Source organism: Chiloscyllium plagiosum, chromosome 28, assembly GCF_004010195.1.
Source record: "Chiloscyllium plagiosum isolate BGI_BamShark_2017 chromosome 28, ASM401019v2, whole genome shotgun sequence".
Classification (NCBI taxonomy): Eukaryota; Metazoa; Chordata; class Chondrichthyes; order Orectolobiformes; family Hemiscylliidae; genus Chiloscyllium; species Chiloscyllium plagiosum.
In genome coordinates this window covers 47056460-47074888 of record NC_057737.1, presented here as the reverse complement: position 1 = coordinate 47074888, position 18429 = coordinate 47056460, and the positions used below count along the sequence as shown (strand labels likewise).

The 18429-nt window shown below is 41.7% G+C and overlaps 1 protein-coding gene across 5 annotated transcripts in view; it reads left to right on the top strand.

Annotated features, from left to right (window-relative positions):
• Positions 1-18429, top strand: part of rabep1 (rabaptin, RAB GTPase binding effector protein 1) — a 106772-nt gene that overhangs the window by 69855 nt on the left and 18488 nt on the right. For all 5 annotated transcript variants that reach the window (XM_043718846.1, XM_043718845.1, XM_043718843.1 and 2 more), the window contains one exon: positions 10189-10378. In XM_043718846.1, coding sequence (XP_043574781.1) covers positions 10189-10378 — 190 coding nt within the window. The remainder of the gene's footprint in view (positions 1-10188; positions 10379-18429) is intronic.

The window sequence follows — 18429 nt, the reverse complement described above, 5'->3', positions numbered from 1 at the left end:
GAACATTCTGCACCCTCCCTGAGACATCCTTGATCCTGGCACCAGGGAAACAACACACCATTCTGATTTTTCGCTGCTGGCCACAGAAACGTCTGTCTGTACCTCTGACTAGAGAGTCCCCTAACACAATTGATCTCTTGGAACCCGACATACCTTCGTTGCATTAGAGCCAGCCTCAATACCAGAAACTTGGCTGTTTGTGCTACGTTCCCTGAGAATCCATCACCCCCTACATTTTCCAAAACAGCATACTTGTTTGAAATGGGTATAGCCACGGAAGGCTCTTGCACTAGCTGTCTACTTCCCTTACCTTTCCTGGAGTTAACCCATCTATGTGACTGTCTCTGAGACCTTCCACCCTTCCTATAACTGCCATCCATCACATACCGTTGCTGTTGCAAATTCCTCATTATATCTAATTGTCTCTCCAACCGATCCATTCGATCTGATAAGATTCGTAACCAACAGCATTTATGTCAGATATAATCCGCAGTAACTCTTAAACTCTCTTTAAACTCCCACATCTGACAAGAAGCGCATATCACTCTAATAAAGGCCATTTTTGCTCCTTCACAATCTACTGACCCAGAAAATAACACCGTCTTATTCCTCTACAAAACACTGCCCCAGGTTAGATATTTTAAGGTTAATCAAGAGACCTATCTCAAAAAACGTATTATTTTAAGGTTAATCAAGAGACCTATCTCAAAAAACGTATAATCAAGAAAGAACCCACTCTACTCCTGTAGACTTTCTGTAGGTCACACCTAAAACAATACACTTATCTGTTCTGTGCTGTAAACTTCGTCCATACTGTTCTTCCAAGATTAGTTGTGAATTTCACTGTTTGTTAATTTTCCCAGACATACTCCGATGTCCAGCAATACATGAATTCAAACAGCAAAGGCAGTAACTGTGCAGGTTCATTGCTGTGTCAGTTTCTTTCTCTCTCTCTCCTGCACTGACGTCACCATGTGCTTCCTTTGTCTGGTCTTCTCCCTTTTAAAACTGCTGTTGTTTTGACTTTTTTTTTCCCAAAGTTCCAAAACAATGCAACAGCATATAAAACAGTAGCTCCTGGAATTTGAGGAAATCACCTCCAAACCTAAATTACCTCAATAATGGAGCAGCTGTTACAGCCAGAAATTTTTCCCGTCCTCCATCTTGGCTTATCCAGAATCCATGCTTTAGCTTGTGCTTTCTAGTTTTGGATTCCCCCACCTGGGGATGAGAACTTGACTATTCACCTTATCCATGATCCTCATGACCTTATAAACTTCTATAAACTTCAGCCTTGGATGCTCCAGAGAAAATAGCCCCAGCCTATTCAGCCTTTCTGTATACAGAGGAACCTCAATTATCCGAACGAGATGGGCAGGCACTATTTTGTACGGTCAATTGATTGTTTGGTTAATTGATTTCCTCTGGGGCTCAGAGCTTTCTGTGAAGCTTGCTCCTCGTTCAGGAGACAAGGAGCAGCCCACTGCATGCAAGACCCTGCTCCCCAACCCCACACCCCCATCCATCTCTCCCCCTCCCCCGCTGTACACCAACAATAAGACTGCCTTTGTGGGGTAAGTCTCCAAAATAACACGTGCGCGCGCGCGCACACGCACACACAACTTTTTGACAAGTTCCCACTCTGTCCTGTACAGGACAATGTTTGGAGATTATCTGGGGAGGGGGGGATTTAGGGTTCACCCCTATGTAGGACTCCAGAGAAAATGTGGGGTGAGACAGAGAGGGTGGGAGGTCAGTCATTTCGAGACGGTACCAGGACTGTTCTTAGCAGCATTTCAGTGAGCCAAGTTCGTTTTTAATCATTGTACCTGTAAACAAAAGATGCAATCAGGGTTGAAGCAGCTCTTTGACGTAATGTCTCTATCAGGACCTTGAGATCACCTTTGGATAATCCGATATTTGGATAATTGATATTCGGATAATCGAGGTTCCCCTGTAGTTCAAACCCTCCAACCCTGACAACATCCTTCAAAAGCTTTTCTGAACCCTTTCAAGTTATACAACATCTTTAGTATATCAGGGAGACCAGAATTGTATGCAGTATTCTAAAAGTGGCCTAACCAATGTCCTGTACAGCCGCAGCATGACAATCCAACTCCTATACTCAATAAAGGGAAGTATACCAAATGCCTCCTTCACCCTGTCTACCTGTGACTCCACTTTCAAGAGATTATGAATCTGCACCCCAAGGTCTCTTTGTTCGGCAACACTCCTCAGGACCTTGCCATAAAGTGTATAAGTCGTGCCTTGATTTACCTTTCCAAAATGCAGTACCTCACATTTATCTAAATTAAACTCCATCTCTTATTCCTTGGCCCATTTACCAATCTGTTCAATGTCCTGTCATACTCTTCCTGTCCACTACACCACCAACTTTGTTGTCATCTACAAACTTATTAACCATACCTCCTATATTCATATCCAAGTCATTTATATAAATGACAAAAAGCAGTGGACCCAGCACCAATCTTTGCAGCACAACACAGGTCACAGGCCTTCACCAACAGCCTCTGTCTCCTAACTTCGAGCCAATTTTGTATCCAGTTGTCTATATCTCTCTGTATTCCATGTGATCTAACTTTGCTAAACCACTCTAGCATGTGGAACCTTGTCGAACACCGTACTGAAGTCCATACTGTCAACTGCTCTGCCTCCTTCAATCTTCTTTGTCACACCTTCATGCAAACCAGCTTTGCATCCATTGACTCCATATATATTTCTCGCTGTCTTGGAAGAGCAACCAACATAATCAAAGACCCCTCCAACTCCAGTTGTGCTCTCTTCCACCTTTTTAACTCAGGCAGAAGATATAAAAGTTTGAATACATGTGCAAATATATTCAAGAACTACCCCACTGTAATCAGACTTTTAAATGGACTTCTCAAATGTTAATATTGATACCTCTCTGACTGCACCTTCTCTGCAGCTGGAACACTGTATTCTGCATTGTGTTCCATTCACCTGATGCACTTTGTAAGGTATGATCTGCCTGTATAGCATGCAAAACAACACTTTTCACTGTATCTCTTTACATGTGACAACAATAAATCAAACATTGTTGTGGGTCTGGAATCACATGTAGGCCAGACTAGGTAAAGACAGCAATTTCTTTCCTCAGAGAGCATTAGTGAACCAGATGGTTTTTTTCTGAAAATCAACAATGGCTTCAATGACTCCTAATTCAGACATTTATTGAATTGAAATTCCACCAAACACTATGGCAAGATTCAAACCCAGATCCCCAGAACATTACCTGGAACTCTGGATTAATATTCTAGCAATAACACCACTAGGCCATTATCTCCCCCGTGGCTGAATGAACACTTCAATGGCTTCTGCTCACCCTCTCCAGATAACCATGTGTACCATGGTTAATCACAAACCTATCGTTTTCTACCTTAAACATACTCAAAAACTGACTTTTCACAATGCTTTGTGGTAGTAAAGTCCAAAAGTTCACAGCTCCAAAGGTTAACAAAGTTCTCCTTATCTCAAAACTGTGACCTCCTTATTTTTAAATTGTGGCTCTGTGGCAATAATTCCTTTCCTGAGATAGAGACCAAAACTGCACACAGTACTCACCAAGCTTTTATACAAGTAAAGGAAGACTTCACAACTCCTGTACTTACTGTGATAAAGGCTAACATTTTATTAGCCTTTGTTATAGCTTGCTGCACCTACATGTTAGCCTTCAACGACTTATCAACAAGGACAACTCGGTTCCTTTGTAGATTTATACATTCCAACCTCTTACAATTTTAAGAAAAACTCTGCAGTGCTGTTTTTCCTAACACAGCGAATGACAGTGCATCTTTCCACATTATATTCAATCTGTTATCTTCTTTCCCATCCATTAAGCCTCTTGAAGCCACTTTTACACCTACCGCATAACCCACTTAACTATGTATCATCTGCAGATTTGGAAATACTACATTTTGTCCCAGTCTACAAATCATTGATATGTATGTCATGACCAGCTGGGGTCCAAGAACTGATCCATGTGGTATCCCACTAATCACGGCCTGCCAATGTGAGACTGACCCATTTGTTCCTATTCTGTTTTCTGTCAGTTGGCCAATCCTTGTCAGTACACTTCCACTTATTCCACATGCTTTAATTTTTCTAACCATTCTCCTGCAGGGAACGTTATCAAAATGTCTTCTCAAAATATATGCATCAGCTCTGCTTTATCAATTTTGCTTGTAATATCTTCAAAAAAAACTTCCCCTAAGTTTGTCAATCATCAGTTAATTATTATTCAAGTGTCTATTTATCAGATCCTTTATCTGAGGCTGTCAGGTCAGCCGTTTTGTTTCTCTCTCTTTCCCTTCTTAAATAGTAGGGCACCATTTCTATTATCCAAACTTCAGGAATCATTCCAGATTTTATAGAATTTTAGAAGGTAATCAATGTGTCAATTGTCTCAAAGGTCTTCTGTTTCAGCATTCTGGGAGGCAACCATCAGGTCTTAGAGACACATCCACTTTCAGCCCCAATGCAATCATCTTACAAATAATTTCCTTCCTCATTCACTCTAACCACTTAGATCTCTAGTTCTGGGAGACTTAGGAACATAGAAACAGAAGTAGGCCATTCACCCCATCAAGCCTGCCCTGCCATTCGATACAATCATGGCTGATTGAATGCTTATACAGATTTTACCTACCTCATTCCCATAACCCTTAGTTTATTGCATTTGTATTTATTCATTCATGGGAGGTGAGTATTATTGGCTGACCAGCATTTATTGCCAGTCTCTAATTGCCTTTGAGAGAGTGATGGTAAGATACTTTCAAAATCGCTGTAGTCCGCATGCTGATCCTCAATGACCTTGGGGAGGGATTTCCAGGATTTTGACCCAGCAACAGTAAAGGAATGGCGATATATTTCCAAGCCAGGATGATGAATGACTTGGAGGGGAACTTGCAGGGGGCAGTGTTCCCATTAATCTGCTGCCCTTGCCCTTCCAGATGGTAGTGGGTTTGGAAGGTGCTGTCTAAGGATCTTTGAATTTCTCCAGTGCATGGTGTACACAGCTGCTACTAAGTATTGGTGGTGCAGGGAGTGGGTGGTTGTGGTTGTGGATGCAGTGCCAGTTAAGTGGGTTGTTTTGTCCTTGATTGTGTAAAGCTTCTTAAGTGTTGTTGGAGCTGCACCCATGCAGGCAAGTCGGGAGTTTTCCATCATACTCCTGACTTACGCCTTGTTGATGATGGACAGGCTTTGGGGAGTCATGAGGTGAGTCACTCGTCATAGCATTCCTAGCCTCTAATATGATTTTGTCGACACTGTTTTTAAGTGGCAAGTCCAGTTGAGCTTATGATCAATGGTAACCCCCAGGATGTTGTTAGTGCAGGATTGAGATTTTGTCTTATTGGAGATAGTCATTGTCAGGCATTTGTGTGGTGCCACTTGTCCTCGTCAGCCTGGATATTATCCAGATTCTGCATTTCTGTATGGACTACTTCACTATCTGAGGTGTTGTGAATGGTGCTGAGCATTGTGCAATCGTCAGCAAACATCCCCACTTCTAACCTTATGATGAAGGGAAGGTCATTGATGGAGCACCAGAAGATGGTTGGGCCTCGGACACTACCCTGAGGAACTCCTGCAGAGATGTCCTGGAGCTGAAATGATCAACCTCCAACAATCATCTTCCTTTGTGCCAGGTATGACTCCAATCAGCAGAGAGTTGTCCCTGATGTCCATTGACCCCTTGATGCAATACTCAGTCAAGGGCTGTCATTCCTGCCTTACTTGTGGAATTCATCTGTTTTGTCCATATTTGAACCAACATTGTAATGAGTTCAGGAGTTGAGTGCCCCTGGTAGAACCCAAACTGGTATCACTGAGCAGGTTTTTGCTGAGCAAATGCTGCTTGATAGCACTGTTGATATCTTCCATCAGTTTACTGATGATTGAATATATACTAATGGGGCGGTAATCGGCCGTGTTGCATTTCTCATGCTTTTTGTCTACAAAATGTACCTAGGTAATTTCCACGTTGTTGGGTAGAATGTTGTAACTACACTGGAAGAGCTTGGCTAGGTGAGTGTCAAGTTCTGGAGGACAAGTCTTCAGTACTATTGCCTGAATGTTATCTAAGCTACTTTGCAGTATCCAGTACCTCCAACTATTTCTTGATATTACATGGAGTGAATTGAACTGGCAGTAGACTGGTATCTGTGATATGGGTTACTACTAGACGATGCCAAGATGGGTCATCTAATGGACTCTTCAAGAATGATTGCAAATGAGCATTGTGATTAGAAAACATGTTGCAACTTAAAGTATTATGGCCTAACTTATCCCAGACAAGTGGTGTTTCTTAATTAAATGTTCCTCCCCCCGCTTCAAAAGCAAAAGTCGTATTGTAAAACTAGAAATAATTGGCACAGTGCTTAACTTGTACAAGCTTCTAGCACTCTTGCATGCCCTCATACAACCTTTGCTTGAATGTCTGGCAAAACAGACATGTACTCTGGCAAAAACCAAGGCTCTGGAACAAAGAACAATACAACACAGAAACAGGCCCCTCAGCCCTCCAACCTGCACTGCCACATTTTGCCTTTCTGTACTAAAACTGTCTTCACTTACAGGACCTGTATTCCTCTATTCCCTTCCTATTCATGTGCTTCTTGAATGCTGCTATTGTGTCTGCTCCCACCACCTCCCCGACAATGGGTTCCACGCACTTACCATCCTTTGTGTGAAAGATATGCCTCACATATCTCTTTTTAACTTATCCCCTCGCACTTTGAATCTGTGTCCCCTAGTAATTGACCTTTCTACCCTGGGGAAAAAAGCCTCATACTTCCCATTCTATCCATTCCATTCACAATCTTATAAACTTCTATTAGGTCGCCTCTCAATCTCCTGCGTTCCAGTGAAAAGAAACCCAGTATAGCCAACCTTTCTTAATAACTAAAATCCCCCATACCAGGCTACGTCCTGGTAAAACTTTTCTGTACCTTCTCCAAAACATCCACATCCTTCAGGTAGTGTGGTGACCCACAACTGTATGCAATATTCCAAGTAGGGTTAATAGTACGTGATAGTGGCAGATTCAGGGAAGTTTTTTTAAATTCATTCATAGGATGTGGACATTGCTGGCTGGGCGAGCATTTATTGCCCATTCCTAGTTGCCCATGAGAAGGTTGTGGTGAGCTGCCTTCTTGAACTGCTGCAGCCCATATACTGTGGGTTGACTCACAATTCCGTTAGAGAGGGAGCTCCACGACTTTGACCCAGTGACAATGAAAGAATAGCAATATATTTCACTTGAGTTGGCTCCACAGCAACATTTATAGAAACCTGATCTTTTCTTGTTTTAAGATGAAGAACCCCAAGTGGGACAGATCTAATGATTGCCCTACTCATTGCAGATTTTGTTTTGTGAATGGCCTAAACTGGGCACTTGAATCATTTTTCATGTGAATGAGAAGCTCAATGACAGCAGGAGGGATACTTGAAAAAGGGCTCGGCCATTTCTGATTGCAGGTTTTTTCAGGCTTCCCAACATGAGCTTCCATGACACCCATTTTATATTTGTCTTCCATCAGCTGAGAAGTCTGTCACTGCTTTCACTGTTTTGTCTTTTTTATCAAATTTTGTCTCACAGCTGAAGAGTGGTTAGCAGGAGGAAAGAGCAGGGAGCTGCCCAACCCATAAAATCAGTAAGGATGTTATGGAGTTAGCAGCTTAAAAGGGCAAGAAGGAGAAAATTTAGATTGAGGTGGTATTTATTGTATATTCATATAAGCCTGGAAAATCCAGTTGCAAACAGTATATTAATTTATTTAATTCACTTTGAAGTGGTTAAAGCAACAGAGAAACATAGTTCATATGGCTTTCAGATACTATTAGTAAACATTTCTAAGTTGATTGTGTATACATGGCAAAGAAAATATTTATTCAGACCAAGTATGACACTTTTCAAACTTGATTGCCTGTTACTTTGTAATTGGATAGTAAGCACTTACAGAGAACAAAACCCAAATATACATTTAAATTTACAAAGACAATATGGAGCCAAAAATGTGATCCTTGGTACCTGAAGCCCATTTAGTTAAAATAGATGAGTCATGTAATATATTATTGAAAGGCTTGAAGGCTGCTATTTGGCTAGTGTGCTTGATACTGGCAGCGTGGTATTCTGGAGCTTGTGGACAAATGTTAGATGGCTTTCTATAAAGTAGCTAGTGCATGTGTCCCTCCTTCTGTCCTAAATGATGTTTTTGTGAGGATGTTCAGCTCAGAGATGAAGGCCTTCAGTGATGTGGAGAGACTGGAGGAGCTGCAATTATGGTTAAGGTTAGAGCAGACAAGGTTAAGGAGGAGTTAATAAAGTTATTAGAAATTTGAGAGGATTAAATAGAGTAAATTGGGAGCAATTATTTTCACTGGTGGGATGGCCTGTAACACACAAAACAAATTGAAGATAATTGGCAAAAGAACCAGAAGGAAGTTGAGAAGCCATTTATTTTATGCAGCAAATTATGTTGATCTGCAATATACTATTTAAAATATAATGGATGCAGTTTCAGAACTAACTCTGAAGAGTGAATAGATACATACTTGAAAAGCATTGTTTGCAGAGCATTGCATGAAGATTATGGTTTGAGGCTAATTGGATAGCTCTGACAAAGGGCCAACTCAGGTATGATAGACTGAATGGTGTCTGTCTTTCCTGTGTGATTCTATAATTTCAATTCTGAACTTTCACTTCATTTTTAGAGTGCCACCTGTAGACCCCTGAGAAGGCCTTTGAGCCAATTTTTGATTTATCAGTTTTTGCTCCACAGCTGTGCCACAAAGAATAAAGTATGGTAGGGCCAGGAAAGTCAGCAACCCGCATTTCAGTTCCTGTCATAACCTCCAAAACACCAGCTGGAGTTCCACTAAAGTGTAGTAGTGATTGAGTTCTAAGTATTCTATGCCAATTCTTTTGGTCCAAAGTGCTTGCCATACCAAAACAGTAGCCATATGTTGATATAGGCCAATTATGCAGTAACACTTCGCTGTTTTCCACCGCAATAATCTCATCAGAAAAATATCTAGTTATTTCTTGACCCTGGTGTATTATTTAACTTATAGCTCTTCCTGTTTACATATAACTTAGTATATTGCCTTCTGAGTGAAAGATTACTTGAGTCGTTTTTCCCCTTGTATTGGAAACATTCACTATGATGATTAATTTGACCACATTGGCTTTTGCTAATTGCTTTTGTAATCACTGCAGTGTCTCTACCAAAGATCGGATTCTGAGTAATCCAAGATGGAGGATGGAAAAAATTTGTGGTATTAAGAGCTGTTCCTTTTTTGAGGTATTTGTGGTGTTAGAGGTGATTACCTCACATACCAGGACCAGCGATTACTGTTTTACATGCTGTTGCATTGTATTGGAACTATTGGGGGGAAAAAAGGTCAAGACAATGGCACTTTTAAAAGGAGGAAGGCAGACAAAAGGTAGTGACCACATTGTCAGTGAAGGGGAGAGAGAAGGAAACCTACACTGCTAACTGGCACAGCAGTGAACCTGCACAGTTATTGCCTTTGCTGTTTGAGTTCATGTATCTCTGGACATCAGAGTGTGTCTAAGAAAAATTAACAAAGAATGAATGGAATTAGCTACTCGATATAAAATAGCATGGTCTGTAGTTGGCTCCTCAACTTCTCTTTAAAAGTGCTCTCCACTTAGCCCCAATCCTTGTCCTGCGGATCTATGTCCAGTTCCCATTGAAAGCTAGTAGTGTTTTTTGCCTCTACCACCCTGACAAGCAGTAGATCGCAACTCACTACGTTAATGAGCAAATACTGCACACACCTTCCCTCCTGGTTTTTACCAAGTATTTTAAGGTAAAATACCTTTCTGTTTCCTTCCCAGTTTGTATTGCAGCATTCAGGCCGGGAGAGATTAGATGCTGCAGAGGTTGACTGCCTTCAGCTATCCAAATTTCCAGTTTTGAATGTACTGCTGTGGAGGTGGCAACAGGTCAAAGGAAATAAAGTTGTTTTCAGGCTGCTTGGTGTATGACAATGGTGGCCATCCCTGAGTGGAGGTGGATGAGGAACTGTTCAGCTGACTGCCTCCTCAGCTGCAGTTCCTTGGCTGATGGGATATGCCAGTGAGTGCTGACTGTTTGAACACTTGTCTCTTTATTTCAGGAATTGCATGAACTAGTGCAGACGTATCGTGAAAATATTGTCAGTGTGCGGACAGCAGCTGATCACCTAGAGGAGAAACTAAAGGCAGAAATCCTTTTCCTGAAGGAACAGATACAGGCAGAACAGTGTCTGAAGGAGAACATTGAAGAAACGCTACAGCTGGAAATAGATAGTTGCAAAGAGGAGATTGGTAAGTAAAAATGAAAATGTAGCGTGCATATTTTTAAAAAATGTTTGCAGTTTCTATTATCTGGGTGGTTCCACATTTTGTGGATGGATCTATAAGTCCATAGTAAACTAATGCAACAATGGAAAGTGTGGGTTTGTCAAGTGCTTAATTTTAAATGCACATGATAAATGCTGCCAAATAACATTTAAATTTTTTTTCTAATCATACTATTTTGGGAAATATGCATCAATCTATTACTTAGGTTTCTCAGTTTGAAGTAAACATTTTATTGTACAACCATCAGATCAATGAAGTGTTTATGTACTTGTTAAGTTACATTTATGTGATGAGATTTCTCCTGAGAAAAAAACTGTTTAACTATGCAATCTTAATTGCTCTCAAGGCTTTGGTGCTGAGTTGTACTGGTTTGCTAGGCCATTTTAGAGCTGAAAATGTGTTGGTGGAAAGCGCAGCAAGTCAGGCAGCATCCAAGGAACAGGAGAATCGACGTTTCGGGCATAAGCCCTTCTTCAGGAATGAGGAAAGTGTGTCCAGCAGGCTAAGATAAAAGCTGGACACACTTTCCTCATTCCTGAAGAAGGGCTTATGCCCGAAATGTCGATTCTCCTGTTCCTTGGATGCTGCCTGACCTGCTGCGCTTTCCAGCAACACATTTTCAGCTCTGATCTCCAGCATCTGCAGTCCTCACTTTCTCCTAGGCCATTTTAGAGGCAACTTAAGAATCAATGAGGGCAATCTAGAGTCACAAATAGTGTGCTTGGATAAGGACAGCAGATTTTGTTCCCTAAAGAACATTAAAGATCCTGCTAAGTTTTTGTATCAACCTGGCAATTAAATGACTACCATTTCTTTATGGCCATTTTAATTCCAACATAGCTGGATTTAAACTATCTACAGTTCGGAGATTTGAACTCTTGTCTCTAGATCACTAGACAAGGCCTCTGGTTTAATAACACATTGTTAGTATAATAAAGAGATATACATGATATGAAATGTATGGTCTTTTGATAGACTATCAGTAATTATGTTCAGTTACAGGAACAGCTTAATATGAACTTAGTGTCTGGTGCTGCATAACTCATGATGGTTTTTCTCAAATATGGCTGAGTGATGAAACATTACCATAGCATGGGATAAAGTGATGAAGTGATTTTTGCTTATTCGGTTTAGGTCACCTAATGTGGTGGCCTACTGCTGGAGAAGCAGAGCTCGAGTTAGGCTGGATAATTTTCTCTGGTGCTGTAGAATGAAAAGTCTGTGTTCAGTTAGAGACACTAGTCAAAAGGAGGAGCAAGTGATTGGCTCAGCATGAAGTTGTGTTTCTTGGTTTGGTTTCGCACCAAATTGAAACTGCAGCTATAGTCTTCTAGGTCAGGCGCCTCTTCAAAAAGTAGTGCAATTTTGTGCTATGTGCGTTTTGCCATGTTTAATGCAGACAGTACATATTTCACCAAGTTAAAAACACTTCTGACTTGCCGTTTTCTTGCACTTCTGACTGGATAAAAACAATGACTGCAGATGCTGGAAACCAGATTCTGGATTAGTGGTGCTGGAAGAGCACAGCAGTTCAGGCAACATCCAAGGAGCTTCGAAGTCGACGTTTCGGGCAAAAGCCCTAAGGGACAACTTTGAAAAGGCAGTGGTGCTAGGGAAACATTCCATATTGTTGTCAATATTTCATTGATTGGCTGCAGGACCAGAGGGCTCCCTTGAAAACAGCTGGAGAATTTGAAGCCTTAATGACGATTGAGGGAGTCTAATAACATTAGGTGGGTTAGGTTTTAACAAGTCTGCAAAGTTAATATTCGTGGCTACAACGTTTTTGGGAGAGATAGGGGAAGGGATGGAGTGGCATTGTTAATGGATTCTATCACAGCGTGAGAATGTTAAATTGGAAAGTCCTTGTATGTTCAACTTCAAAAGGCAAGATGGGAGTCAGCAGAGACCCACAGGAGATAACATACTTTCTCTATTTTCTCCCCTGCCCACTGCCTCTCCTGTCTGTGCTCTGTCAACTGGAATCTCCTCACCAAGCGCAACTGACCGCTTGATGTGCCATCATGGCAACAGATCAGTTAGAAGTGGGGAATAGTAAGTGAAGTGCTGCCCTGGGGCCTGAAAAGTTAGGAATTTCATTGATTTTAGACAAATACAGACAGCTTCTGCACATTAGAGTCCAGTGGAATGTTGTGTATAAAATAAATCCTGAAAAAGGCAGGATAAGAATCTTATAGCAGAATCTTATAGCAGAAGCAGTAATGCAAGAACAAACAGTCTTACCGCAAATTCAACCCAAACTCTGGGTCAGATATGTAGATGATACCTTTGTAATCATTAAAAACACAGAAATAGAGAACACACATGGGATCATCAACGCCACACTAACAGGAATCCGATTCACTAGAGAGGAGGAAAAGGACAACCAACTCCCATTCCTAGACGTGATGGTACAGAGAACACCGAACGGAGAATTCACCACAAAGGTATACAGGAAAGCCACACACACAGACCAAGTCCTAAACTATGAAAGCAACCACCCCAACACACACAAAAGAAGTTGCATCAAGACACTGTTCAAAAGGGCCACAACACACTGCAGCACACCAGAACTGCAAAAAGAGGAAGAAGAACACCTCTACAATGTATTCGCCAAAAATGGATACCCGCGCAATTTCATCAACAGATGTCTAAGAGAAAGACAACGGAATGAGGACGTGCCACAACCCAAAGAACTAGCCACACTACCATACATCAAAAACATTTCTGAACTGACAGCCAGACTACTGCGACCACTAGGACTCATAACAGCACACAAACCAACATCCAATCTCAGACAACAACTCACCAGGACAAAGGACCCAATACCTAGCATGAGCAAAACCAATGTAGGCTACAAAATCCCATGCAAGGACTGCACAAAACACTACACAGGACAAACAGGAAGACAGCTAACGGTCAGCATCCATGAGCACCAACTAGCCACGAAACGACATCTCCAGGTATCCTTAGTAGCCACACACTCAGATGACAAGCAACATGAGTTCGACTGGGACAGCACCACTATTATAGGACAAGCCAAACAGAGAACAGTCAGGGAAATCCTAGAGGCATGGCACAGATTCAATCAATAAGCACATCGACCTGGACCCAATATACTGGCTACTGCAGCGGACAGCTGGAACTGACAACCGGAAGTGGCCAGAGGAAACATCACAGAAGTGCTTCACAGGAGACTTCCAAGCACTGAGGATGTCACCTAGACACGGGACGAAACGTCTGCAACACAAATTCCTAGCTCGGCGAACAGAACCACAACATCTATTCTACATCCTTAGAATAGGAAATCGATTAAATATTAAGTAACCTTGAAGAAGTTCTTTTTTTAAACCTGTATAATCTTGTTAATTTGTGTTTATTGTTTCTAATTTTTTTTGTACCTGTTCCTGATTGTTGACTTTCTTAACTCCAGACATCTTGGAAGGTATGAAGCCTGTGAATGCTGTCTTACATTATACCTGTCAATTAACTTTGCCTGCTGGAGATTTGCTTAGCTGGCTCACTAATGACTGTTGACAGGTTACAATATGGTGTGCAAAACGCAAGGAGGTCACATAGCCATTGTCATTATAAAGTATAGTGCTGAAACAGCAAAAAGTGAATTAAAAGACCAGAAAATACTTCTTTGAATGTTAAATTTATATCACATAGGTAATCCCTCTAGTCTTCAACCCTTCTCATTTTGTTCCCTTCTCATTTTGTTACCTTTCTTGTTTTCCTTGTTCTCATTGATACATTTGCAGTGCTTGATTGAATGTCTCATTCATTCTAAACTTCACAGGCACTATCCTATATGCTGATCTTCTCCAAATCCACATGATGCTGAAGTCCAGTCCCCTTCTGCTGTTACCCACACTTACTTGTCTCTTCCTTCCTGAAATCTTGTGGGTTTTGAACCATAATCTTTGCCATTATTTAATCAATTCTTTATTCTTTTTCAAAGTTGACAATGTCTTGTGGCATCCTTGTCTGAATAAAATGGGTGATTCGTCGTGTATTCTGTTGTGCCATTGAACTACTGTTGAAGTTAAAATGGAATATTTTACTGACTAATGTGATCATGAGTTTTAAAATTGACCCTTTCAACACTACATTTATAATTTGGCAGTACAGAATCTGAATAATGCTTTAAAAGTGCATTTTTTTGTTGAAGTATTTGATCTTGCACTTATCAGAATAATTCACAAGAATTCTGCATGAGAGGAGAGTGCTGATTGGTTTGCAATTACCCCTTGTAGAGGCATTGCAAAGAAGAATGTACCAATGAATCATGATTAACGATGAAGTCTCAGCCTTTGTTTAAATTTGAACCATTGTCCTAAGAATGAATCAACAAATGATTATCATCTATTGTGTTCGAGTTGAAACAGGCATAGCAAGTGCATGTGTTGTCTGTTTGGAAAAGAATAGGGACCTATGCGTTAGTAAATATGTTTTCCAGTATACTCCACACTGCACTTCTCCCACCTCTTGCATACTTCCAGTACACTTGGTCCTGATACAATGTGATAGTTCAGTTCTCGAGCATTCGCACGTTATGAGAAACCTGAGCAATAACAGTGCATTCAAGCTAATGGGGCTGGAATCACATTATAGCCAATACAGGTAAAGAAAGTTCACTTTCTGTAAGTAACGGCCTAAAGTCTTCAATCGCATCAAAGTTAATTCACGTTGAAGTAACATGCGTTATAACAGAACCAACTGTATGTATGTTTATATTTGAATTTGCATCTGCATGTAGGGAAATTCTTGCATGTCTAACTTGCACTCAAATTCACATTTGAAATGGAAGAATCAAATGAGCTCTCTTTTATCTATGTCATTGTTGAGAAATCTGACAGTAGAGGGGTTCTGTACTACTCCCTACTGCACACCTGCCTTCATTGTACACTTTGGAATTGCTACAGTCCTATGCTGTAGAAGATTGCCTTTATCAGCAATCTCATACATAGACACTGAGACGATGAAATCTTGATGAAATTGGGATGCACCGAAGCCATCCTGTTGGATAATGGCTATGCTGATCAGATCAGCGTATCTCAAGCAGCCCATGTGTTCAAGTTAGATGTGGATCTGCAATTGGACAGCATTTACTGGATAATGGAGAGTGAGAATTATTACACTGACAGTCAATTTAGGATTATCAGTTGGACTCATTGTGTAGTGCTCTTGAGTACACTGAAAGCTAGATATGCTAATAACAACATAGGGCACTGTAGTTTGCAAACAGATCCTGTACACACATGGAGCCTGCTTCAACTCAACGAAATAAGTGATAGCCGTTCACCATTTCATTTCTCGGTGCAATGCCCTGACCAATCAAAATCAAGCTACCTGGTTTAAAACTTAAACAAAACCTGACAGGTAAATCCACGATCATTAATTGGTGCATTTTCCACAGCAATGCCTCTCGGAGTTTAATTGCCAACTAATCGGCACGGTGGCACAGTGGTCAGCACTGCTGCCTCACAGCGCCAGAGACCTGGGTTCAATTCCCGACTCAGGCGACTGACTGTGTGGAGTTTGCACATTCTCCCCGTGTCTGCGTGGGTTTCCTCCGGGTGCTCCGGTTTCCTCCCACAGTCCAAAGATGTGCAGGTCAGGTGAATTGGTCATGCTAAATTGCCCGTAGTGTTAGGTAAGGGGTAGATGTAGGGGTATGGGTGGGTTGCGCTTCGGCGGGGCGGTGTGGACTTGTTGGGCCGAAGGGCCTGTTTCCACACTGTAAGTAATCTAATCTAAAAAAAAAATCGGGACTCTCTTTTCGTGAGGTTTTTGTTTTTCTTTAAATTAATGTTCTTCAAATTGTCCTGATGTCAGCAAGAAGAAAAGTTTGAAATAAATTATCATTTTTCCAGCAATGCTATTACTTGTCTTGATCTCTTATTTGCCTACCAGGTAGATTGATTTTCTCAGTAGTTTACTTTCTGGTTACTTTTTTTTTTAAATGATTGCAATGGAAGTTGGAATAAAGCAATGAAACAGATTGGCATAAAGATCAGGTAGTAATCCAAGACCGTGCCACAATGAAAGCATTGCTGTCTTTTAATTAGTGATTCCTGAGTGCTTGCACAACTTCGTGATGCATGTCAAGAGTTCACAAAGTGCAATTCTGGTCATGTTACCTTTAAGAAGTCACAACAGAGGTCAAATACCTCCTGAGTACTTTACAGTTACAGCTGGCTGATTTCAGAGCAGGTTTGATAGCTAAATGGGAGAAAATTAGCAGTGTTTTCCCTCAGCTCAGCATCATACATGACATGTCTGGTAATATGTAACACCTTTCCATTGATTGTCAGTGAAATAACATTGGATTTATGACAATATCAAGTTGCTGTGCTTTAAATATGCTGGCAGCTCTATCATTTTAATTGCTAGGAACAGTACATCCTGTTTGATCTAACTTGGTTTATTTTGTGGAGGCATTTGATTTTGTTAGTCTCTGCTGTTGCGTTGTGATGTAAATATCTGTCACATTACAAACAATACTAGTTTCAAACAGGCTGACTGGCCTCACAGAGTCATAGTGACTTAGCTTTAGGAACTTATGTAATTTGCTCGGGTTGTTGGCACTAAATGTTGATTAAAAAGCCAGTGTTATTCAAACTAATTTCTGTTGTACAGAAATTGCCACATCTCGCTGCAGATTTGATATCTGTCTGATCTGTATTGTTCAGTATTAATGAACCAGTAACCATGGTTATCTAGGAACAATTGGAAAGAGAGTTGGGGGAGAACTGCTTTAACTTTTCTTGATTGTCATGATGATTGTACATGTTCCCCTCTGTTAACCCACCTACCTTGGGCATCTTCCATAACTGACCTGTGCCCTGCTACACTCCTGGGCTGGGCTTGGCTGAATTCCATCTCATGCCTAACAGCTTGCTGTAGTTTATAACGTCCCTCCTTCCCACTGAGGTCAGCCCCAAGTGCTGACTGCATATGATGCGTTGAATGCTTTAATACAAACATTCTCCCTCTCACCAATACGTTCAGTCTGACATCAGGAACAACAATGGGAAGTGAGAGCTTGATTTGGATGCATAAGTTTAGTAAACTCTTCAGCTACTTAAAAATAAATAGTACCAAGATCAGAACTCAGGAAATCAGCCTGTCTGTTGGCCCCACGTTGACTGTAGCAGGTCAGGCAGCATCCAAGGAGCAGGAGAATCGACGTTTCTGGCATAAGCCCTTCTTCAAGAACGAGGAGGGTGTGACAAGCAGGCTAAGTTAAAAGGTAGGGAAGAGGGACTTAGGGGAGGGGCATTGGGAATGCGATAGGTGGAAGGAGGTTAAGGTGAGGGTGATAGGTCGGAGAGGGGGTGGGGGCGGAGAGGTCAGGAAGAAGATTGCAGGTCAAGAAGGCGGTGCTGAGTCTGAGGGTTGGGACTGAGAAAAGTTGGGAGGAGAAAAAGAGGAAGCTGGAGAAATCTGCATTCATCCCTTGTGGTTGGAGGGTTCCTAGGTGGAAGATGTGGCGCTCTTCCTCCAGGCGTCGTGTTGGCATGGTCTGGCGATGGAGGAGGCCAAGGACCTGCATGTCCTTGGCGGAGTGGGAGGGAGAGTTAAAGTGTTCAGCCACAGGGCATGGCCTCAAAGTCCTCCGCTTCTTCCTTCCTGCCGACCCAACCAGTACCCTTCTACTGACACTCTCCTTTGACTGACTGAACTGGTCCTCACTCTGAACAACTTCTCTTTCCAATCCTCTCACTTCCTCCAAACCAAAGGAGTAGCCATGGGCACCCGCATGGGCCCCAGCTATGCCTGCCTCTTCGTCGGATATGTGGAACAGTCCATCTTCCGCAGTTACACTGGCACCACCCCCCACCTTTTCCTCCACTACATCGATGACTGTATCGGCACTAACTCATGCTCCCACGAGGAGGTTGAACAGTTCATCCACTTTACCAACACCTTCCACCCCGACCTCAAATTCACCTGGACCGTCTCAGACTCCTCCCTCCCCTTCCTAGACCTCTCCATTTCTATCTCGG